General features: G+C 50.8%; 1 protein-coding gene across 2 annotated transcripts; it reads right to left on the bottom strand.

The window, feature by feature from the left end:
• Positions 1-7120: 7120 nt before the first annotated feature.
• SESN2 (sestrin 2) lies at positions 7121-23752 on the bottom strand. 2 transcript variants are annotated; one of them, XM_002913330.4, is made up of 10 exons: positions 23278-23752; positions 16932-16997; positions 15474-15671; positions 14768-14950; positions 14449-14661; positions 13743-13893; positions 13154-13272; positions 12585-12775; positions 9541-9685; positions 7121-8969 (listed from the first exon to the last, which is right to left on the bottom strand). In XM_002913330.4, the coding sequence occupies exons 1-10, from the start codon at positions 23368-23370 to the stop codon at positions 8883-8885; spliced, it is 1446 nt and encodes a 481-aa protein (XP_002913376.1). In that variant the 5' UTR covers positions 23371-23752; the 3' UTR covers positions 7121-8882. The 2 variants fall into 2 exon arrangements, with proteins under 2 accessions (XP_002913376.1, XP_034503586.1); XM_034647695.1 differs by lacking the exon at positions 16932-16997.
• Between the last annotated feature and the right edge of the window lie 604 nt (positions 23753-24356).

Below are 24356 nucleotides of genomic sequence, written 5' to 3'. Positions count from 1 at the left end.
GGTCATGATCCCAGGGTCCTGGGTCTGAGTCCCCAATTGGGCTCCTTGCTCAGCGGGGAGTCTGCTTCTCCCTCCTCCTCGTGGGTGTGCTCTCTCTCTCAGATAAATAAAATCTTGAAAAATATATTTAAAAGAAGATATTTAAGCAAGAGAATGACATATATAAGGCTATCTTCTAGGAGATGACTTAAAACTTGTTTGCTATAATTAGAACAATGAAAAAACAATTTGGCTTTCTTTTTCATATAATTTGTTGATTTTTTTTTCGCATTTTAAAAAGTGTTTGGAAAAAAAAAAGTTGGTATGATTTGGCCCAATAACATGACCCAGGTATATAATTTTAGCATTAACTATCTTATGTTTAGAGTAAACACTTCTCCTGCTTATTTACTATTTCTTTGTTTGATATGATTGTCTTCCTATTCAACAAGAGACCCCAAAACAGAACTTTTCTTCCTTAAGTTGGCATCTCTATGAAATGTCAGAATCATTCTTAATTTGTGTATCATGAAATTAAAGGAAGAGATCAGAGAAAAATGGATAATGACTATTGATCCCTAATACTTTCTTTTAAAATGCCTTTTCTTTAGAAATATTTAAATTAAAAATACTGCTTTATAGATAAGTCATCATCTCTCAAGAAGCAATCAGGTTATCCATGTTACCTCTTGTAACTTTGTAGGTAGAGTTTTTATCCACAAACTTTTCTCTAAACGGGCAAATTATGATTATTATTCATTATTGTCTCCAATTAGCTGCTATTTACCTAATGATTTCTGTGTTCCTTAGCAAATGCTCCAGAATGAAAATATTCTCTAAAGCCTAGTGAAGTAATACATTTTTTGCACTTATGTTTTTGTTCTAGTGTTTGAATGAACTTCATGATTTGCTTATGAAAAAATGAGCGATTAAGGAAAGAACCTGTCGTGACAGGAAGCAGAGAGTGGTTGTATGGGGGACACAGGGACGGGGGCTGGAGATTCGCTGCAAAGGGCCACAGTGGAATTTTATTTGGGTGATGGTTGCATAGGTGTGTGCTTTTGCCAAAACTCATGGAACCGAGTGCAGGAGAAACCTGTTTATTTTATTGTACGCAAATTATACTTCCATACGTTTGATTTGAAAGGAAAAATAAATCAGGGTAGGGAAGAGCCAATTAGAAGAGAATATCAACCAGAGGGGGAAGACAGTAGAGCTCAGAGAGGCTGGAGGGTCCTGCTTTGGTTGGTCTGTGGCTTTGGCTCTGAGCTTGGCTTCTCCAAAATCTTACCGATCTTGAAGGCTTCGCTGAAATGCCACTGCTGCTAGGAAGCTACCCTGGCTTCCCCAGCCCTCGGGGATTTATCTTTGACATCAATGTTGATTCTGCAAATGCAGACAAAAAAAATCCTCCATCAATGAGTGTAGTGCTTTCAGTTTACTAAACGATTTCAGCCCGTTACCTCAGCTGATTCTCACCTTAATCACCGTTCAGGGCAAGGATTATTTTTTCCATTTAGAGTTGGGGAAACTAAAGCTCAGGAAGGGAAGTAACTTACCTAGATCTTACAATCTCAAGTTAAACAGAACCTGAGCCAGCACGCGGGCCTCCGGTGCTTCTTGCCCTGGAAGGCAGTGGAAGGGTGGGTGGAAAGAGCACTGGCCAAGGGGTCTAGAACTCCCACTAATTTGCTCGGGAAATTCCTGGGTAATATTAATATTGCTAGATCACAGCTTCCATAGCCGCCAAATGGGTGAAATCCTTGCCCTTTCTATGTCCTCGGCTTGTGGTTAGGCTCGCCTTGAGCAGTCCTTGGCCGACAAATAAGTGCCAATAAATACTTAATGCAATTAACCAATAGTTACTGAGCACTTACTCAGGCAGTACGGTAGACAGTGGGGATAACCTGTGAAGGGGAGATGGCGGGAAAAGAGGCGGTGGGGTAGGGTCAGGTTTAGGAATGGGAATCAGGTCAGAAGTCTGGTGAGGTGATGTTCAAGGTGAGAACTGAAGGTTTAGAAGGAGCTAGCCACACTCTGGGCGAAGAGCATTCCAGGTTTTGGAATACTATATTATCTTGCATTTCATAACTCCCCCTTCTCAGATGAGCAAACTGAGACTATTAGTCTAAGCAAACGGCATTGACCCAATCCCTGTCTTGCACTGAAGGGACTAATCAGGAACTCTATGAACATTTTCTCGCTAGCCTAACAACTATAATTTTCGATGGTGATGTTCCCATTTTATAGGCGAGGAAATGAACGAAAATCATCAAATCTCACAGAGGTCCTTGGCTCTGTTTATTTATACGACTCTGCCTTGTTCCAGATGGACTTGCTCTCAAATGGAAGCCTCAGCTGTCTCGTTCCAAAGTCCAAGCTCTTTCCCCAACATCAGACTGACGCAGAGTGCCTGACAGCCGGCAGTGTAACAACGAGCCAGGCTGAGACAGCCAGAGCAGAGGCCAAGTCCAAAACAGGGGGGAGGCTGTTATTTCTGGACCACCTCCCCCGCACCCCCCCCAGGCCAAATTCAGCACTAGGTGAGGCATCCTGGTGGAGAGAAATACATGTTCCACGTATTTTATTTATTCAGCCCCTACTACCTGCAGGGTCCTGCTCTAGGCTCTAGAGAGAAAGCTGCCAACGTGCTAGACAAAAACTTCTGCCTCCACCGGGCTTGCAGTCAAATGGGGAGGTGAGTGAACCACACGACTGATTATCATACTAGACAGAAAAAAATGCCTTGGAAAAGCGGAAGGACTTGGGAAGCTTAGGTCAAAGACGGAAGATGTATACTCAGGGTGGAGAGGGGGAATCAGAGAAAGCTTCCTGGATGAGGGGGCGTTTGAGGCTAGGTTCAGTGATGCCCATCCGTCGAATGGAGCTGGTAATAGGTTCTCCTACACAGGGCTGTTGTGAGGATCAGACAGGGTCAGGGCTGGGAAGCTCTTGGTGAAGTGCCTGGCACACAGAAGTCCTAAGTAAGTCTTACTAACTTCTCTATTCCTTCTTCTAATAAACATCATCTATGGTCTTAGTTCAAAGTGCTACACCAAAAATTCCTTAGATTGAGTGGCTTGAACAGCAGAAATTTCTTTCTCATGCTTCCGGAGTCTGGGAAGTCCAAGATCAAAGTACCAGCCAATATGGTTCCCGATGAGAACCCTTGTCCAGGTTATGTCCTTACAGGCCCGGGTGGGGAGCAAGCTCTCTCCTGTCTCTTATTAGGGCGCTAATCACATCATGGGGCCCCAGGTTCGTGACCTAATGACCTCCCAAGTCCTGATCTCCAAATACCATCACGCTGGAGATTAGGATTTCCACATACGAATTGGAGGGGGACACGAACATTCAGGGCATAGAATCTCTTTTGTACCGCAAGACAAAATCGCCTTTGAAGACTTGCCATGGCCCATGGGATAGAGCCCCAAATTCTAACATGCCAGAAAGGCCACGACAGATCTGCCCTAGGCTTCCTTCTTAGCCTCGCCCTTCCTCACGTCCTAACTGCTCCCTCTGCCCAGAGCAGGCTCCCTTCCTCCTGCTCTTCCAGATCCACCCTCCAAGCTGCTTCCTCTGCCAGAAATCTTGGCGCCACACTCCTCTCTCCCCCTCCCATCCTTGGCCAGCCCTTCCTTATCCACCGAGTCCAGGGTATTTCCCTGGGCACTGCCATGAGTGTGGACGTTCCATGGCTGTACTCTCCCACAACTCCCTGCACAAGTACTTGTGCGATGTGTGTCTTTCCCCCTGGACTTAAAGGTACATGAGGGCCAGGACTGCATCTGTCTCATTCGTGGGCACAGCCAGCATCAGTCGTGTCTGGAACAAACTCAGCACTCGATAGTGTTGGCATGGCTCCTCCTTGAAGCGTGAGCTCAGATACGCAGAACTGGGACAGAGCACAGGGTCTTCCCCCGCCCCCCACAGGAACCAGCTGTGAGGTCAGAGGTGATTCAGCCAGAGGGGTGGGGATCTCTGCGGCAGTCAGCAGCTGGGCCGTGGCTTCTCCCGGGAGCAGGGCCATCACGCACAGGCGGACGTGGAGAAGACGGGGCGTTCAGACAGGGTACTTAACCTTCTCCCCACAGACGGGAAGTGACTGGCCCAAGGTCTCCAGCCGCAGGAGTGGGGTTGGGAGTGGACATCTATTCCTGCCCTTTCACGCCGCAGCTGTTGCCTCCAACCTCAGGAAGAGAGGGTCGAGACGGGAAGTTGTGGGACTGACACAGGGTGGTGACAAACCATGACAGGGATCTGAAGGTTCAGGCTTGTGAGACCTCAAGCAAGTCGTCTCCGCTCTCTGCTCTGTAGGCAGAGTCTGTAAGCGGACTCCGAGGTGGAAATTTGCATGCACGACTTTTATCAGGGACCAAAAGCAGAGGGCAGAGAGCAGCAGGACCGGGCACGGGTTGGGCTGGGGCAGAGCTGCAGCGTTGACCTCACAAAGGGAGCCCCAGAGCTGGGACAGTCCTTCAGAGTGGTTTCAAATGGAGGCATGCGACCAGGCCTTTGTATACTCCTCTCCCGTTTGCTAGTCCTTGAAGGCCGACTAGACTGCCTGGCAGGACCACACCGTCAGCGAGGTGGCTCCCTTCAGTCCGGGGCAGTTCCCAGAGAGGGACTCCGCTGAGATCCTGCAGCAACTGACACTCCCAACGGGGCGGAGGTGCGGGGTGAAATGAGGGCCACCGTCTGGGCCGCACCCCACAGCATCCATTAGTAGGAATGTAGATTAGCAGTTTTCTAACTGTCCCACGGAGCCCTCGGGTTCCAAGAAGGTGCAGCGGGGGAGAGGCTGCTCTTCCTGGATGTGTTTGGGTTTCTGCGAAGGTCCAACTTATTTCCTTGGAAGAAAAAGCTCTGCTCGTTTGTTATGCTCCTGCAGCACCTCCTGTTTCTCCTCAGGGGCGCGGATCACAAGTAGAATTTAAATAAGCAGTTGTGTACTAATCTAATCCGGCGCTTCCTCTGGACACTGAATCTCCAAAGGGCAGGAACCATGCCTGTCTTGGTGGCTGCTCTATGTCCAGCACATTTACGTAGCTGTCGCACGAGATCTGTTGAATGAAAGGATGCCCCCGGCATCGGAACACCGGGGAAGTGGCTCGAGCTGCAAATTTCTCAGTTTGACTTCCAAACACTGGTCCTCTAAGAGGTTGCAAGGCACAATAATTTGGAGAGCCACTTCATTCCGCTTGTCCCAGGGCCCTGGTGAATGTTGGGAACCGCTGGAGGAGACTTGCCCAGGTCCTGCCTCTACCCATTATCAGCAGTCCTCAATCCCAGCGCGGCTTCAAAAGCCAAACATAGAATCAAGCCACCGGCAACCTTGAACAAACTCCAACCTGGACAGGTGTGCCCAGGTCCTGGATCGCAAATGCGGAAACCTAAAAAAGATTCATTAGATCCAGTCTGGAGCCCAGAGTTTTCAATTCCACATGCAAATTAATTTGAATATAATAAAAAAAAAAACCACCGGCAGATTGAGGGCCTAGGGAGTTTGGGGACAAAAGCAATGATCTGGAAGCAGACTGACAAGGGTTCAAAGCCTAAGTTGGGTGATGTTGGGCAGATAACTAAATGCTGAATGGCTCACTGGTGATAGGTGCCAGGAGCTGAACTGTGCTAGGTGTTTTTCATGCATTATTTAATCCACACACCGCTCCTGTGCCCATAAGTATTGAGAACTGAACTAATTTGCTTATGGTTGAGACCGACATTAAATATCAAAGCTGGAATTTGAACCTGGGTGTGACTGTTAAGTTGGTGTTCCGTAGACTCTCACTTGAGGTTCCTTTTCCACATCTGTAAAATGGGAACGTCACTCCTTTCTCACAGGGTTGTGAAGATTGAGGTATTAAATTTGAAAACATTTGGCAAGGGCGCCTGGGGGCTCAGTCGGTTAAGCATCTGCCTTTGGCTCAGGTTATGATCCCAGGGTCCTGGGACTGAGTCCCCAGTCAGGCTCACTGCTCAGTGGGGAGTCTGCTTCTCCCTTTGCCTCTGCCTCTCCCCCTGCTTGTGGGCTCTCTAACAAATAAAATCTTATAAAACATTTTTTAAAAATGAAAACATTTGGGAAAAGTCATTCAGTAATGCGACCTGGAGAAGAACTGAAGATGTATTGCCTGTTTTTTATGGCAGTGGAAATTTGAAGCCCAGTAAAATTATTCAACACTCCCCCCCAACCCAGGGATAGTAAGTGGCTAAGTCAGGACCAGAATCAAAGTTTTCCATTCCAGTCTGGTTTGTTCTCTCACACCCCATCAAACAACTTTAGAAGGAAGAACAGGTAGATAGAACACCACAAAACATGAAGAGGGTAAAGGGAAAGGGAACATGGAGTTAATCAGGGGAGGCTTCCTGGAGGAGACCCAGTTTTCATTTTATTACAGCAGTGTTTAGAGGAAGTGGGAAGCCAACAGAAGAAGTCTTGGTTCTTAGTCATAATGTGGTTTCCCTGATACGCTTACTAGAGTTCCCGGTGCCCAGAGAAGCTAAGAAACTTGACCAAGATCACACAGCTACCAAATGGTGCTGGTACAACGTGGAGGCCACATCTAACCCTTTCCACCTGGTTGTCTCCTTGGTGCTGGAGAAGTGATGAGAAGCAGGGAAGCATACCGTGGTCGAGCAGGGAAGGGACACAAGGGGTTCCCACAGATTCTCAAAAGCCTCCCCCTGCGATAGGAAAAGCAGCAAGGTGAAATGCTGAGGCTTTGGGGTCAGGCAGACCCCGGCTGGAATCCCAGCTCCACCAACGACTACCTGTGTGGCCCCAGCAATGTCACTTTACCCCTGGGTCTAAATTATCTTGCAGATTCAGAAAAATGGCCTCCAAGCACCCAGCCCAAGGCCAGGCTTAGCGAGGAAAATAACACTGCCACTATTCTTCAGGCTATGTTAGGCCTAACAGGCTGGCTGGGCCAGCCACAGATGGGTAGCAGGGCTGGGCATCCAAGGGACAGAACAGACTTTTAATGCCAACCACTCCCCACCCTGCAAGTCACTGGACACAAGTGCCCAGCAGGGTAGGGGCAATAGGTCAGGTCTGTGATGCAATCAGAGCTCCCTGCTGATGCTAAGAGACGAACCATGACCCTTGCAAATGGAAAAACAGCCCATTAACAAGTAGTACAAAACCAAACCTCAGTGAACTTTTATTTTTCATCATATGGAACTGGTAGCAAAGCCAAAGATTCCTGCACGTGAACCCTAGATCCCCCTCCCTCCCCACCCCCGGGGGACATTTACAGAATCATCATGTCCCTTCTAGAATCCAAACCCCAATGCTGGGGCCTCTTCCCTCCTGCCCAGCTTCATTGCAGGGAGGGCTCTGAGGCCTGAAGGGGGTGCTAGTCGCTTCCCCATGCCTGCACGGGTGTGAAATGTGGCACGCTGACCAGGCTCCTCTCCTGCCCTCTCCAGAGAGGAGGGTCAGAAGCAGCAGCAGCATGACCCCTGCCTTTCTTCAGTTGCCTCCAAACTGGTCAGAGAGGAGGCACATACTGTCAGAAGAAGGGCAAGGGACGTCATCATTCACAGCTTATTTGCTACAGAAAGTGCCTGGGATCGGTCCTTGGCTGCTTCTGCCTCCAAGCAATCCACCTAAAATCGAGGAGGGGATGGAAATGGGGCTGGGGGGTGTGCTGGGGGGCTGTCCTAGGAAGGCAGCCAGGAGAGACTGCCTGCAGGGCCGGGCTATCTCTGGAGGCCTTGAGACTCTGCAAGATTTGCAGTTTGCTGCTGGTTGGCCTGAGAAGCTCAGAGTAGACTCAGACATCACAGAAAGCCTCAGCCCCCCGTCCGCAACTACACAAACGGGGTCGGGGGGTTTGGCAACGCAGCCTTGGGCAGGACCCAAACAAGAACGCTGGGGTCTCCTAACTTTCCCCGAGCCCCTGCCTCTGAAGCCACTCAGAAAGGCTTGCTTGGTGGGAGAGGTCTGTGGCAGCGCTGTGGGAGACAGGAGAGCGGGGTGCCAGCCTCTGGGGGGCCGGTGCAGTTCTGGGGAGAACGGATTTCTCCGTCCTCCTCTCAGGCATTGACTGTGACTACAGAAGTGAGGCCCTGATAAACCTCCCCCATAAAGAACCAAAATACAGAGAACCGGTAATACTCCCTCCTCTTCAGAGGGCAAAGGGACCCACAGACACCCCAAACTCTCTAGAGATAATCTACTTTTTTGATGCACTTGGTTTCTCTTCTGGGGCCTCCCACCAGCAGGCACAGGAGAAATGGGTAAGAGGGTGAAGGGGGGGTCAAAGGAGCTAAACCAGGATTCAGGCAACCAGGGAAAAGGGGCCTTCAGGCTGCCCAACAGAACAGGCTTTTGGGGAGCAGGACACACAGACCAGCTGTGACACTGACTTTCACATTGATGGGTGAATGGCAGGGGGAGGTAATGAGATCTGGGAGGGAGGGAGGAGGAGGAAAGGCAAAGCTGCTTGGAGTGTCAGTTCCTGGAGGTGCTTGCCCCTCTCCTTCGGGGGCCAGCCAGGGACTTCCCAGTCCAGGAAGGCCACGGGACTTGTGCTGCCTGCAGCCCAGCCTGCTGGCACATGAATCCGAGCTCGGCTTATTTCCCTTCCTGTGCCCTCTGCCTCTTGGGTCAAGGGCAGGAAGAAGGGCGTGGTCCCTGGGGATCTGCTAGCCCTCTTCCAGCTCCCAGGGGCAGAATTGAGATCCCAGAGTCAGTGCAATGATCCTGTCCATTCCAGTGAGAAAAAGGAAGGGTACGGCTCAGGGGCTGCACGTCACACACAAGCCCACCTCCAGAGTGGGGTGGGAGGGCCTGGGACAGAAAGGGATCGGGGTCTGTCTCCAGGCAGAGAAGTCTTTGCAGGGAGAAGGATGCCCCCAGGGGCAGCTGCTCCGGGCCCAGATCCTGCTCGCAGTCAGGTCATGTAGCGGGTGATGGCGCGCAGGGCGTAGAGCAGGGCGGCCTGCATGCGGGCCTCCAGGAGCAGCAAGTTCACGTGGACCTGGGGCACAGACAAGGACTTGTTGGTGACTGATGTCACTCCTGGCCACCCTCTTCCTTCCCAGACCACCATGTTCCTGGGCCACTCGCCTCATCCTTCTCTCCCATACGGACACCCTGACCATTCCTAAGGCTCTGAGAACTTTGGTGCAATGGCGGCTGAGGAATTTCAAGCACATTCATCCCTATCCTGACTAATCTCTTTATCTCACAAAGCTAAAAATAAGAGCTGGCCCTGGGCACTCAGGTTCTCATTTCACCCTCCCAGCAACCTTGAAATGCAGGCAGCGTTTGCTCTTACTGTAAGGGTAACAAGCTCAGGGGGCAAAGTGACTTGCCCAAGGTCACCATGCTGCTGAGTGATTGTGTTCGCATTTGAACCAGGTCCTTCTGGCTGCCACCGAGGACCCTGTGAAGCACACTCCCATTTTACAGGTGAGTAAATGGAGTCGGACACACAGTGGAGTAGGACTTGAACCCAGGATGGTACACACCCAGGTGTCCCCATGGGCAGAAGACTCAGTCTGGGATACCACACTGGGTCCTGACCCCTCCTCCCTGACGGGCTGTACCTTCTCCGAGTGGCGGAAGTGCCTCCAGAAGAGGTCGTACATTCTTCGTGTGGTCTTCTCCGGGTAGCAGGCCACTGTCTTGATGTATACCTTGAGGTTCCGTTCCAGGAGCTGGTTCACCTCCCCATAGTCATAGTCATCGTATCTGGATGGAAAGGCCCCGATAGCATCACTCTCCAAGTGCCTCCTCTCCCCTACCCCCACCCTACAGAAGGAGGAACAGAGTGTGGCAAGAAAAAGCAGAAAGTAGGAAGCAAGTAGGAGCTTGGTTCCTCTTAGAAAAATAGCTGACGTCATACATCGCAGGCCACTAGATTGGCTGGGGACCACTGCAAAGAATGCAGAGAATAAGCTTGCTGTCCTGAGTACCAGCCATGGGCCGTGTGGGCCGGTACTCATGGAATCCTCAGAATGACTATATATGCAGTCTGCAGAACTATTATATGTAATACACCATGTTCATCGGCCCATTTTATAGCCAAAAGTCAGATTCAGAAAAGTGAAGCCACTTGTCCTGGGAATGGAATTCAAACCCAGCTCTGCCTGGCTCCCATTTTTTTTCCCCCCTGGAGAAGGAAGAGAGAAAGGGAAAAAGAAGTGATACTTATTTCCTGGATGGGTAAACTAAGGACTGGATAAGGCAATTAACTGTTCAAAGTCAAAGAGCAAGGTGGTGACAAGTCTAGAAGCCACTTTGTCCCTCTCCAGTCCAGTGAGCCAATGAGTCATGAGGATGGGGAAGATTGGTTGAAAACCGGAGGACAGACTCAGTAGACAAAGGCACAGGAGGTCCATGTTGGAGAAGGGGGGTGCCCAGACCTGGGAGCTGGACAGAAGCAGCCTGGGCCACACTCTAAGATGCCTGTCCCTCCCCCACCTCCCCAGGACTGGAGAACTGTCAATGACCGGCAAGAGGATGCCCAAGTAAGCACAACCGAATCCACTCAGTGGAACAGAATTTACAGCTAGTCATACATAAACACACATTTTCTACAGGGAACATGGACCTTTCTAAAAATTTGGATTTTTTTTTTTTTTGATGCTTGGAATAAACCATTAAATGACAAAAGCCAGATCATGTGTTCATTAAAATATGCACACATTTGATTAAATGAGTAAAATAAGTGAAACGAGGAGGAAGAAAATCTTGTGTTTGTAAAATTGTGTCTGTTTTGGTTATTTCTGCGTGGGGAAAAAGACAGTAGAGAAATACTTGACAACAGTAAGAGCAGGTGGGATCACAGATGATCTTGATTTTCTTCTTTTTGTTATTTCTGTTTCCTAAATTTACTATAAATCTAGTTCTTTCTCTTTAGAAACATCAAACATACATTTTTACAAACGTAATAACCATTGTAACTCCAGCTACACAAAAGCAACGACGTCAGAAAGAAGAAAAGCAACGGAGAGAGATGTCACAGGATGTGGGTGTGGTTGTGAAGTAGCTGAATTTGGGGAAAGGTTTTTTTTCCCCTTAAGTCTTTGAATTTTCCACAATGTTAGCAGAGTGACATTTCTTCAAATAAAAAAAAAAAAATTGGCCTGGGGGAGCCTGGGTGGCTCAGTCGGTTAAGTGTCTGACTCTTGATCTTAGCTCACCTCTTGATCTCAGGGTCGTGGGTTCAAGTCCTGCATTGGGCTCCAACCTGGGCATGGAGCCTACTTAAAAATATGAACAAACGAATGGATGAATAAATAAATAAATAAATAAAATGGGGGGGGCTGGATGGCTCAGTCAGTTAAGCCTCCAACTCTTGATTTCAGCTCAGGTTATGATCTCAGGGTTGCAGGATTGAGCCCCAAGTTGGGCTTGTGCTGGGCATGGAGCCTACTTAAGGTTCTCTCTCTGCCCCTCCCTGCCCTCTAAAAAATAAATTAAAAAATAATAAAATTTAAAAATTTAAATTTAAATTTAAAAATTGGTCTGTGTATATTCCTGACAAGTAATTTCACACCTAGGGCTCACCTACAAGGACTTAGGTGTAAGGCTAGTCAGTGCACAAGGTGTTTTTGATAGTGAAAAACTGTGAACTACCTATACACCCAACAATTGGGAAGAGGTTGAATTAGGTTACATCTATAACGGAACTCCATACAGGGATTAAAAAGCATAAAGGAGGGGCACCTGGGTGGTTTGGTCCGTTAAGCATCTGCCTTCAGCTCAGGTCATGATTCGGGGGGTCTGGATTTGAGCCCCTCATCGGGCTCCTTGCTTCTGTCTCTGCCCCTTCCCCTCCCCCTGCTCATGCTCTCTCTCTCTTGTTCATTCCCCCTCTCAAATAAATAAATAAAATCTTAAAAATAAAAAACCATAAAAGGTCTATTCATACTGACAAGGAAGGCAGTTCACAATAGATTATTAGGTGAAAAAAAGCAAGTTGTAGAATATATCAAGCATGATTCCATCAATTTAAAAAATCTACTTAAAAATATCAGGAAATAGGTAAGATGAAAATGCAACTAACCACACACTATCCAGAGACAACCATTATTAATTAACATTTTAGTGTGTAGCCTTCCACACATTTTCCATGCATGCACACATTTTTAGCAAAAAAAGGAGGGGACAAAAGGAAGATTCTGGCTGGTAACCAGCTTTCTTTTTTCTCAATACATTTTGAATAATTTCCCATAGCAACGTAAAGAGACCATTCTCATGATTTGTAATAGCTGCATACTTTTCCACTGAGTGGCTATAACGTTATTTAAAGTCTCCTACTGATGGGCATTTATCTTGTCCTTATTTATTGTAAGAGAAGAATTCCTACTTGGAATGGAAATTCTCTCTCTCTCTCTCTCTCTCTCTCTCTCTCTCTCGGTATCTCCACAGTTATCTCTAGGGGGTGGGATTAAAGAGTTTCACCTACAAGGTTCAGTCAGCACATCTACTACCTTTTATAATCAGCAACGACATGAACTTGCTTTGAAAAATAGTATAGGCAGGAAGAAGGGAAAAGAAAAAGCCGAACAGGAAAGGAAACAGCTGCGAGCTCGGACTGAGGGCTGGCAGTGCAGCAGGCCCTGGTAAGGGGCTAGCTGCTCACCTGATACCGAAGACACAGTGGATGTAATTCCAGATGGCCCTGCGGAGCATGGACGTGTCTACTCCGCTGTGCATGGCGATGGTGTTGTAGGTCAGGCTATAGGCTGCCTGGAACTTCTCATCCAGCAGCTGTCCGCCCTCAGGGTAAAGCCGCTGGATCAGTGAATAGCCATGGTCTTCCCAGGTATAATCCTGAGACATGTGGGAAGGGGTCAGGGAGCAGAATCTTGGGGCCCTGAGGCTGGCCGGCCCTAGGGACCCCATCATCTGAAGCACAACTTTGCTCTCCATAATGTCCCTTTCCCGCCCCACAGATCTAACCTGCTACTTGATCTGGGCCTGCTGCTTGGTCTGGGTCTAAGAAGCCAAGGAGGACGCACCCTGGTGATGCCCTTGTCCTTATGATCCCTGAGCTTTAGGGCGCAGAATGGTCCTGTCATGATCTAGGGTCTACCATTTCCCTTATGGAATCGTGAGGGAGAAGGTGCCCTGCTCTCTAACCACTCCAACCACCCACCTCTGCTTGTCCGTCAACCCAGAGCGATGCCAAGAATAGCCTGGAGAGCCTACCTGGGCACGGAAGGTGGGGGGCGCCTCAGCCCCTCGCCGGGTGAAGTCCTCATAGCCGAACGTGGGGTCCTCCACAAAGCACAGTATGTCTGGGTGTGGAGAGGGCTCCAGGATGTCAGCTAAGGACGTCAGAAGCACGTCACAGTGAGGCCAAGGCATGGAGTACAGGGCACCTACAGCTGACTAATCAACAGGTGGCTGGGGGGAGATGAGGCGGACCCACGGCCCGGGGGGCTACGGCCCCAGAAGTAACAACAGCAGTTATTCTCGGAGCCACTTACTCTGTGCTAAGAGCTTTGCTTCCATTGTCCCATTTACCCCCACACCCATCCTTCACATGGGAGGAGGCTGAGGCCCTGAGATAGGAAGTGACTTATCAGGCGTCACATTGCCAGAAGGGCTGACGTGTCATGATTCAAACCCAGGTCTGACCCTGAAGTCCACGCTCCGAACGTCTTAGAAGAAGTAGCTGAGATGTGGCTGCCTCCAAAATCCAAGAGGTGCCATGCACGGAGCTGCCCACTCCCCAGGAGGGATGGTGTTAAGAAAGGGGGCAGCCCCTGGCCCCTGGATGCCTGTGATCCTGTACCTGAGGGAGTCACCAGAAGGCTCTCTGACTTCTCCAGCTCAAAGCGGCTCTCCATCTCTTCCTGGGATGCCCCCTCATCCCGTAACAGGCTCTCCTGCAGCTGCCTCATGCGTTCCATCAAAGCTTCCACGTCTCGGGCAGCCTCAAAGCCCTGGAGGAGGGACCCAGGGGTGACCGTTTACTCCTCGGCCCCAGGACAGTTCACACATCCTTCCCACAAGCCAGGCCGTCCCGAGTGATCGCAAAGGCCTCCTGCCTCCCGAGGCAGCCGCTGTGCTGGGCAGCTCGCATGGTCTGTGTTTTCTGAAGCGAAGTTTAAGAAGCTACGGGGTAGGCACGTCTTCTTTGTGCATCAACTTCCCTCACGGGAAAGGTACTGTTGTTAAAGTAGCTGTAATTTTATATCGAAACAAACAAGGCCGCCTTATAGGGTAAGAGGCAAACTCTGTATCTGTCATGTGCTAACACCCAGGAGACCTTAGACCTGTGACATGCCGAGGGGCCCACTACATGGTTCTTCCATTTAACCTCACAACTGCCATGAAGGAGGGGTCTTTAGCCTCACTTCACAGGTGAGGAAAGAGTCTCGAAGTCAACGAACTTTTCTGAGGCCTCTCAGTGTGAGAGAGGGAAGCGCTGGCTTCCATCCCAGAACCAGAGGCCATGCTAGTCTCCTTTCCCCACAAGACCCAGGCCCATGCCTTACCCCAGAGCTGTTCATTGGGTCCCTGCTGGGGGGGCTGCTCCGCTCACTGGGTGGTGAAGGTGCCTGGGGGGCAGGGCTGCCCTCCGAGTCCCCCTCAGGGAGGATGCCACAGCCAAACACGAAGGAGGCCAGTGAGTGGCAGTGGGTAAGCAGGACCAGGGCCTGGATGAGCTCGGCCAGAGACCAGCTGTGCTCGCCCGTCTTCAGCAAGGCCTGGAGAGGAAAAGAGGCCAGACTTGCTCAGTGCCTGGCCCTGGGCTGACTGCCTGACGTGCCTGAGCCCGGCCCCTCTGCTCCCCGTGCCTCCTGCCCACGGCACCTGGATGTGCTCCTTGGTGATGAGCCACGGCCGGTGTGCCAGCAACTTGTTGATCTCGCTGAGCTTGCGCAGCTTCTCGGGGGCCCGATGGAGACCAAGCAGCCACTCAGGGTCACCTCCCGTCTGCAGAAACTCGGCCATGTGCGAACCCACCAGGTAGGAACACTGGTGGCGGGCGGCAGCCTGTGCAGGGGGTGGACAGAGCCTTGTTCAGGGTGGATACCCCATGGAGGGAGAAATCGCAGGCCTCACTGTTGCCAGAGAGGCAGGACACTTAGGTCCTAACCCCAGCTCCACTAGTCAGCTGTCCTCCCTTAGGCAGGTCACCTGAATCTTTTGTGCCTCAGTTTTCTGATTCTGACTACAAATGCCTCTCTTTGGGACACCTGGGTGGCTCCGTTGATTAGGCGTCCAACTCCTGATATCAGCTCAGGTCTTGATCTATCTCGGGGTCATGAGTTCAAGCCCTGCATCAGGCTCCATCCTGGGTGTGGAGCCTACTTAATTAAAAAAAAAAAAAAAAAAAAGCCTCTCTTCAAAATCTAGAATTCTGTGGATGATCAGATAAAGTCAGGGCTTTCCTCTGCTCTGGGCGGCCTCTCCCCCCAGCGTATGAAACGAACTCAGGAAGCACCAGCAAGGAGATCCAAAGACCAAATCCCCCCATGTGGCCAACCCAACAAAAGCTGGGCTCCGACAGGCTCACCATGATGGCAATGTAGTGGCGCCAGGAGCTGGCCAGGGGCCCATCTGCGTGCAGCAGGAGGCAGTGCAGGCGCCAGAAACAGCTGAGGTAGTCAGGGTGCAGGCCCATCACCACCGCCAGGTTGTCCACCCGCCCCGAGGACATCAGTGCCTCCAGCCGCAGGTGATGCTCCAGGCTCTCTGCTCCCTCCTGAAGGACCTGCCAAGCACAGGGGAGAGGGTGGGTTCTGTCCTGCTCTCCACACCAGAGAGATCGACGTATTCACCGCACTGGGACTATAATAGCCAAGAAACCAAAAACGACCACCATGGCTAAAAAAAGGAAAATAGGGAGAAAAACATAGTTCCTTAAGTGATTTCCTTGCTCAGGGTTACAGATCTAGCAAATGACAGAACGTGGATTCAAGTCCAAAGTAGCACCAAAGCCTATTTATTTCCTTCGTTATAAAAGAGGACCGGTTATTTACAAATGTGGAAAAATAAAATACGAGAACAATACTTGAGTTGAAAATTCCGGGCTAGATATAAATAATCAGCAGGTGGTTGTTTGCTTTCCATTTACAAAGGGTGGAGAGAGAACTGGGGGAGGGGGGGTAGGTTAGACATTTGTTAACAGCTCATTAACTACTTGGCTACACATTCAGGAGAGCAAACAGGGCGACAAAACAAAACATTTGCTTTTGTTCACCCAAGGCCAAAGAAATAGGAGGGAACTATTATTTTTAAAATTTTCTACGCATGTACTTTGAAGATATCCCCGCCACCACCAACCCCATGCTAGAATGTCAGCTCTGCGATGGCAAGGATTTTTGTCCGTCTTGTTCTCTGCTGTATCCCCGCACCTACAACAGTGCCGGACATAGGTTAATCATTCAATAGGTATCTGTTACATAAATGAATGAATGATCTGACTCAGTTGGGTGAAAGATATGTCTTGTATTAAGTGACAAAAATAAAGAATACAACAATAACCCCCCACCTCAAACGTTGTAAACTATGACCTTGGTTCTCTATGACAAAAAGTCCAAGAAACGGGTGATAAATGGTTAAGTAACCATGATTATCTCTGTGGGAGGTGAGATTCATGAGACTAGAGCTGAGACATTAAAAATTTTTATAATGAATATAATATCACTTTTGAAGTTGAAAAAAAATGTCATGTATGTATAGTCAGGGAAGAGCAGTTAACATAGTTCTATCTTCTTAAAGAACAGGCCTTGTTCTGGGAATCCGAAGTTTGTTCATTACCTAGCTGTGTCATTATCACTTTATCTCTTTGAGCCCGTTTCTTCCCAGCAACGTGGGGTTGATACGCATGCTTCACAGAGCTGTTGGTGGGTTAAATGAGTCAGGAACCTGATGCAGTTATTTCAAGAGACAGGAAAAGACCCCCACCCACAAAATGGCCCATGTCCTTTCTTCCCAGAAACCAAGATTTCCTAACCCCTTCCAAGCTTACCTCCTCTACCGGGATGAAGGCACTGGGCCCTCGGGGGCCTCGCCGAGCCCGGCTTTCCCTCTGCTCCTAGAAGGAATCACATCATGCTTATTGGAGGCAAAAGGGAGGACCGGGAGTATAGTCATCTCTCCAGTGTTCTCTTCCTACCCAACAGGCCACACTGAGCTTTTAAAACCACCCTTTCGGTGCACCCCGCATGGAGGAGTCAGGTGAGAGATAGACACCTGGTGGCAGGTGGAGAAAGGGTAAGCAAGAAAGGGCAGGGACCCAGGAGTCCCAGTTTTAGGTGGGAGGGGCATGGGGAAGGGAAATATACAGCCACCATGGTACCCGTCTCTCCAGGAGGTCAGCGTTTTAGCAGCCGTGGAGATTCCATACAAGAAACCCCCTTGTCTCCATCCTGCAGCCAGACTAGCAAGTACCTTACTTAGATTCCTATGAACAGCCTCAACTGCTCTTCAAGTGTCACGTCTTCATCCCTCCCACCACCGCCACCACCTACCTCGAAGACTATAACCATCTCTTGTCTGGACTGCCACCCACAGCCTCACCAATGGCCTCCCTGCCTCCAGTGCCCCACCCTCTCCTATCCATCCTCTCCCAAATTAACGAAACAAATGAATAAGGAAAACATCACCTCTAGAACGAGGAGCACATGCAATGAGTCCATGACACTGGTGGTTTCCAGGAGGGTAAACTTTCTGCAGCCCAAGGAAATTTTCTCAAGTGCAAATCTGATCAACTGGCTTAAAACCCCACCTCTAGCTCCCATAGCCTTCCAGGTAAATTAGTGGTTCAGGCCTACTCTTCTCCCACTGGTCACTCCTTTTGCAAAGCTATCTCATAGTCTTCCAGGGTCTGGGAACCTTCTTCTGGCCCTCAGCTGGGACCCTACACTTCCTGGTGCTTTTGCTTCTGAAAACACTGTCTTGTAATTGTCTGACTCTGGTCTCCCTACTGCCAGATCACATTTTATGGAGAGCAGGGCCAGGTCATTCATACCACCCTGTGAATGAAGAGAGCAGAGGAAGCTGAGTGGAAGGAGTCCAAGCAGGGCACACAAGGCTGACAGCAGCATCTATTCTGATGCCATGTATTGGAGCCTCTTTGGAAACCACCAGTCATGCACTCGCTAAATCTGCTCCTGGTCTGAGGTGGGGTTCAGAGAGGAGGTTTTATCTATTCATTTGTTTTGGTAACAGGGGGCGGGGGAGGGCTCTCAGTACTGGCCTTGAAAACAGTTTACCCAAACCAGAGTCATGTCCTCACTGGACAGAGACAGTGTCCCCCTAACTCTCCCCTCCTCACTGGAAACCAGACTGAGCATCAATCCCTAGGTGTCCAGGGACTAGAGATAATCATTGAACCTCCCTTCTCAGATGGCCAAAAGACCCCTGAGGGAGGCAGAACTCTGGGACTCTCAAAGACCACACAGAAAGAACAATGGGATCTGCAAGTCCCAGGTCTGAGTACCAATTCTGCTACCAACTCGCTGAGTGACTTTGAGAAAGTGACCTAGACTCTCTGGGCCTTAATCTTGGACAAAGAAGGTAGCTGGGCTAATTGCTCAGGCCCCTTTCAGCCCACACTTCTGGGAGCTACCAGGCCAGGCTGGTCCAAGTCCAGCACAGAAATCCCAGCAATCTCCAAGTACTCTCTTTCAGCTTCCCTCCTCCCTCACCAAAGAAAAAAAGCCTAACAGCTCTGTCTAGTAGGAGATAAGGACTGCTGACTCCACAATCTGGGCCTCTCCCTCAGGGGACCTGAGGACAGATAGAAAACCAGAGCCTGAGGGTGGGTGGGGAGAGGGTTGGGGGAGGGAGACCTGGAGGGCCCCCCAAGGTGCTGGGGAGGTACAGGGTACAGCCTTGGGAACCCCTTCTTACTCTAAAATTTGCCCTAGGACCGGTTGAGGGAAGGAGCTGATAACCTGTGAGTCTTCAGGCGATAGGTCTGGACCCACCATTTTCAGTCCTGATGATAATGGTGATGATGATGGTGATGACGATGGCAATAGCCATGATGGTAATTACAGAGTACATTTAAAAGATACAGGCTCCTGACCCAGAATGCCTGGGCTCAGATGACAACTCCACCACCTATTCTCTGCTAGCTAGGGGAGCCTCAGTTTCCCTAGCAAATAATGGGGATAATAGTACCCGCTTTCACTGGGCAGGCATGAGGATTTAACGAGATAATGCCCCTACAGCCCTTAGCTCGGTACCTCTATCACCAGAAGCACTTAATAATTAAGTCAGCAGTCAGCCATCATTAACCTTAACCTCGTTGCAATTTCAGACAAGGGCTTCTCAGCGGGAGCAGCACAAAGCCCCTTTGAGAAGCTCTTAAAAAGATGCCAAGGCCAAGGCCCCACCTCCAGCAATTATAATTTAATTGGGTGGAGCCCAGCATAATTTACAGCCAGGGTGGAGGGCCAGTGTTTCACACCCTTTATTGATCATTTTCTCAAGTATAAGGTACTGTGCTAAGTGCTTTCCAGGTGGAACCAGGATTAATTTGTTCAACAGATATTTTTGATGACTACAATGCAGGCAGTTAGAGAACAGGAGTGAAAAGACAGTCTCAGCCTTCACAGAATTTATGATCTAAAGGCGAATGACAGATGACGAATAGGGTTTCAAATCACAGATTGTATAAAGTAAATGAAACAGAGCGACGAGAGAGTGTACGATGGGGTGGGGTGTACCATATACTAGTCTGAGGAGGCAGGGAAAGCTACTGGGGAGGTAACCTTTGTGTTGGTATCTAAATAGCAAATATCTAAATGAGTTGATGAGAAGGCAGCTGGGCCCATAAAGATCTAGGGGACCAGCATTCCGCTCAAAGGGAACAGAAAATACAAAATCCTGAAGGCAAGACCACATAGATTCCGATCCAGAGCTTCAATACCCTGAAAGCTTCTCTGACCCTGACACCCAGAACTTGAGGGAAAGCAGACAGGGCAGGGTCCTGCTGCCAAGAGATGATGCCTCCGCATCAGCCCTCCCCTATTTCCTGGAGTAGGAAGTCCTAACAACAATGGTAGGTAGCACCACTGATTACCATCAGCTTGGCCTTTCACGTGCACTTAAAGGTAGGCTCTCCTCCTTCTTCTAGGGCTCCCATTTTACAGATGATGAGTAAGTCTCAGAGAGGCCAAGTCAGGCTTTGCACCTGGGGTTCACCAGGAGTGAGAAGCTCCTCCTCCCTGCCCACGTTTCCTGGGATCCACTGCTCCCAGATACGACACCTGCATACTGTGTTTTTTCTTACTCGGAGGGCACACACTGGATCGAGTTCCCCAGTAACACTGAAGTCAGACAGCCTTCTCGGTGGCCACTGAGCAAGGAGGGCTTCAGGCAAATTGTAAGAAGAGGATAATCGCCCCACAAGCTCAGTGCCTGGCTCCTAATGTAAACACTCGCTAAATGTTATTTTTTATATTAGCTCAGGCATTTGCATACAGGTTCCATCTACTCTTCATCAGTTTTGGGGTGGGGTGGGGGTCTCTATGTTGCACCCAAGGAAGGATTAAGATTCCAAAGGTTCAGCACCAGCTGACAAGTGGCCAGCCTGAGATACGAGCTCAGTTCAGTTTGGCTTCCAAGGATTCTGTTCACCACCCACATCGGCCTCTTGGAGTAGCCCCAGCCTTTATTCTCAGTATCCCATCCAGAGCCTGCAACCCCCAGGCCTCAGCTACACACACCTATGAAGTCATTCTGCCAGGTGGGAAGGGGCAGAGACTCCCCCGTACCCCACTCCACAGGCAGCCGTCTCCAGAACTCAGGTACCTGCATGAGTTCACACATGAGAGGGAGACACATAGCCCAAGCAGCCTCTTACTTCCAGCCTTGGAGGGAAGGGGTGTGAGTGGCGCCATGGGCTGGGCACTAGGCTAAGTGCTTTACACATATGATCTGGCTGATTTCTCACAACTACCCCGAGGGAAATAGGGCTTATTACTCTTTCTTCAGAGACAGCTCACTGAGGCTCTTTCCGAGTCCTGCTCCAGACGTGCACAGCTCAGATCTGACTTCGAAGTATGCACAGGTCACCAGGGTCAGTTAAGCCAACAAGGGGTAAAGAGTTAGGAACACTTATTAGGTGGTAAGAACAGTGCTGGGGATGTGACCTACACAACGTTTCTAGTCTAGCAAAGGAGACACACAAAACGCCAATTACATGACTGTTACACTATAATTGGGATTAAAGCTCCAACTGCTGAGAAAAGGGACTGAAAGAGGGTATGCAGAAGGGACTTATCAGGTGGGGGAGGGAAAGCCTCCCTGAGGAAGTTGATGTTTGAGGAAGTGATTCTAGAGCCCAAGAGGGCTCTAAATACATACTACCAGTCCTAGAGTGAAGTCCTAGAGTCTGTAGGCCTTGACCCTTTTAGGTTAAAGGCATATGGTAAAGTGATGGGAGTTGAGGGGCCTGTACTTTTGGGTGTTCCCTTGGGCATCAGGCTCTGTAAGTTCAGCGCCCTACTGTCTTCTAAGGATTCTGCTTAAAGCAGGCATCTTCCCAAGGTCCTCTTTTTCTTGAGAGAGAAGAGTATGTGGAAAGGGTTCAGATACCACCATCTTTCCCTTGCTGCTGACAAGTGGCTTCCATCTAAAGGCCACTCCCTTAGAGCCTGCCCAGACCACCTGGGGCACTCACTTCTCCCCAGGCCACTTCCCAGAGAGGGAGGGGCCAACTCACACCTCAGGCAAGAGGGACAGGTTCAGGCACCCCATTGTGACACACTCTGGGGAAAGGGAAATGACCACATTCTAACGATACCCAGCATCTCTGACTCAGTTATTACATTCCAGGCACTGTCCTTTAGCCTTTGCTTGTATTCTGTCATTTCTCCTAACAATCCTCGGAGATACTATCAATCTCCATAGGAAGAAGTTGCAGATGGGAGAAATGATCACTTGGCCAGGTCACACAGCAAGTGAATGGGAGGGCTGGAATATCAACCCAGCAGCTCCCCTGTAGTAGCCAGGTGTTCTCAATAATATGACTCCCCCCAGTCCCACCAGAAAGAAATGGACTCAAAGTGACTTGGTCAAAGCCACTCAGCAGACAAGTGACAGGAGTGGGTCTCGTTCCTCTACCTGGGGTTCTTAAACCATGATGGGGAAGTGTAAACAAGCCCACAGAAAACCCAGGACACAAACTATCGACCGCTGGAGGTAGGACCCCTAGAAACCAAGTTGCTCAGAGAAGGGCAGCGATTTTCCCAGGGTCACACAGTAGGACTAGCACTTGTCGCACTCCCAGGCACAGCAATACACTTGCGTCATGCTCCAGGCCTGGAAACTAAAACAAGCAAAACTCTCTGTAGTGCCAAGCACAGTAGGGAATCTTAGAGACGCCCAGGCCAAAGAATGAGCTACTTGGTGGGACTAGCGAAGGAAGTCTCTCCATAGCCCCTCCTGGGCCTCAGTTTCCTCATCCTGGAAAATGGGGCTGAAGTGTAGCTCCTATTTTGCTAGTTTAGTACCGAGGACTCAGAAAAGGCAAAACCCGGAGATCAGCATCTAGGAGGTGCTTAAGAGATGATAAGATGTCCACTGCGGACGGTGGTGGTGACGGGGGGTGGGGAGGAGGCAGGAGGTGTGTCAGATTAGGCCCAGCCCATTCCTAGCTTCACTGCAAAGAGTCCCTGCGAAACAAAGTTCTGCGACCTCAGACCACTTAGTAGGGCGCAGCCTAATCCGCGCTTGCCTTCGGGAGGCGCGTCCAGGGTTTCTCTCCTTGAAAGCAGCTTCGGCCGCCGCCACCGCCGCGTACCCCGCAGCCAGCCAAGGCCCCGGAACACCCGCGCTCCCCCGCTGCAAATCGGGGGTGCAGGTGTAGGCGGGGGACTAGGTCGACCTTCACTGGCAAGTCCCAGGTGCCTCAATCCCCGCACTGGGAGACTGGAATGGGGACGTATCCTAGAAAGAGTCCTCCGCCCGCCAGCCCCAGCCTAGAGGAAGGGAATCTGCGGAAGGGGGCGGGGAGGAGGAGTGGTCGGGCCGCAGCGGCCGGGATTTGCCTGGACTTGAAGATTCTCCCGTCAAGAGCCCAAACCCAAGATAACCTCAAGAACGCTCCCCTCTCATTGGCCAGGAGTCCGAGGGAGCCAGGGAAGGTTGCACAGCCCCTGGGGGAGGGGGAGGGGGCGGAGAAGGCCGAGACAGCCAGTTGATGCAACCCCATTCCTAGGTTACGCGCTCCACTCTCCCTCCCCGAGCCCGGGGCGTTTTGGGGGGGTGGGGGGTGCGCACAGATTCAGCTCGGGACAGCCCGAAGCTCGGCCGCAGCTCGGGGCTCAAGGGAAGAGTGGCGTCGCTCGGCCGCTGCTTACCTCTCCGGCTCCGGGGCCGCCGCCGCCGCCGCCCGGGGCGAACGGCAGGTAGCCCTTCAGCTCTGCGCGGCACTCGGAGTCTGCAACGATCATGGTGTGTGCCAGGATCCGGCCCCGGCTCGCCGGCGACCCGCGCACCCGAGGGGGTTTGGGACGGACGCACACAGGAAGCCGGGACTGGGGGCCGCTGGGGAGGTTCTAGAGCCCCGGGGTGTCTCTCGGGGTTCCAGAACGCTCCGAAAGCCCAGAATCCGCGGACAGCCGCTCCTCCGCTGGACTCTCCCCTCGGCAGGCTTCTGGAATGGTGAATGGCCTCAGGAGCCTGGGATTGGCCGCGGCCCAGGGGTTTTCACGGCCCGGAGTGCCTCGGAAGTCCGCAGTGGCCACGGCTGCTCGCCAACCCGGCGCTCTTCAGCATCCCCGCCGCGGAACTGCCAGCGCTCGCCCGGCTCTGACACCAGCAGCGCCGCTCAGCCTGCTGCGGTCCCCGGGGGAGGGCGGGGACACAAAAGCCCCGCGCCGCAGCCAATCAGATGCCTGTTTCTCGGGGAGGCGGGGGCGACACCGCCCCCTGGAGCCGACAGCTCCGCCAATCGGCACCGGGAAGCGCCTGGGAACTCTGGGAGTTGTAGTCAGCCCCGGATGAATGCTGCAAACTTTTGCAAAAGGGTTTAGTCAGATTGTTGGCAACATCAGCCGAGAGTGACAGCCAAGAGAGTCATTAGGGCTGCGTGATGAAACGGGACTTCACCGGGCTGGGCCGGAGAGCCGGTGTGAAATCCCTCCCAAGTACGTTCTTCAGCTTTTCGGTTCCTGCAGGGACTGGTTAGGGTTAGGAGAGCTGGTGCTAATTACAGAGCTGAACCCCAGATCTTTGGAGATTAGAGGCCTGTCCCCCTGGCCTCCGGGAGAGCTCCACCTTAAAATGTACCAGGCACGGGGAATCCATCTTAGTTGTGGAGTCCCTGGAAAAGCCATTCATCGAAAGGTCCTTGGCAACCCCATATCTAATCTCAATCCCAATGCTTCAGTTTCCTCTCTTTTGCTTCCTTGGGGGCATCCTGCAGTCCTGTCTTCCA

This window comes from Ailuropoda melanoleuca, chromosome 2, assembly GCF_002007445.2.
Source record: "Ailuropoda melanoleuca isolate Jingjing chromosome 2, ASM200744v2, whole genome shotgun sequence".
In the NCBI taxonomy this organism is placed as follows: domain Eukaryota; kingdom Metazoa; phylum Chordata; class Mammalia; order Carnivora; family Ursidae; genus Ailuropoda; species Ailuropoda melanoleuca.
This window is presented reverse-complemented; position numbering and strand designations above follow the sequence as displayed.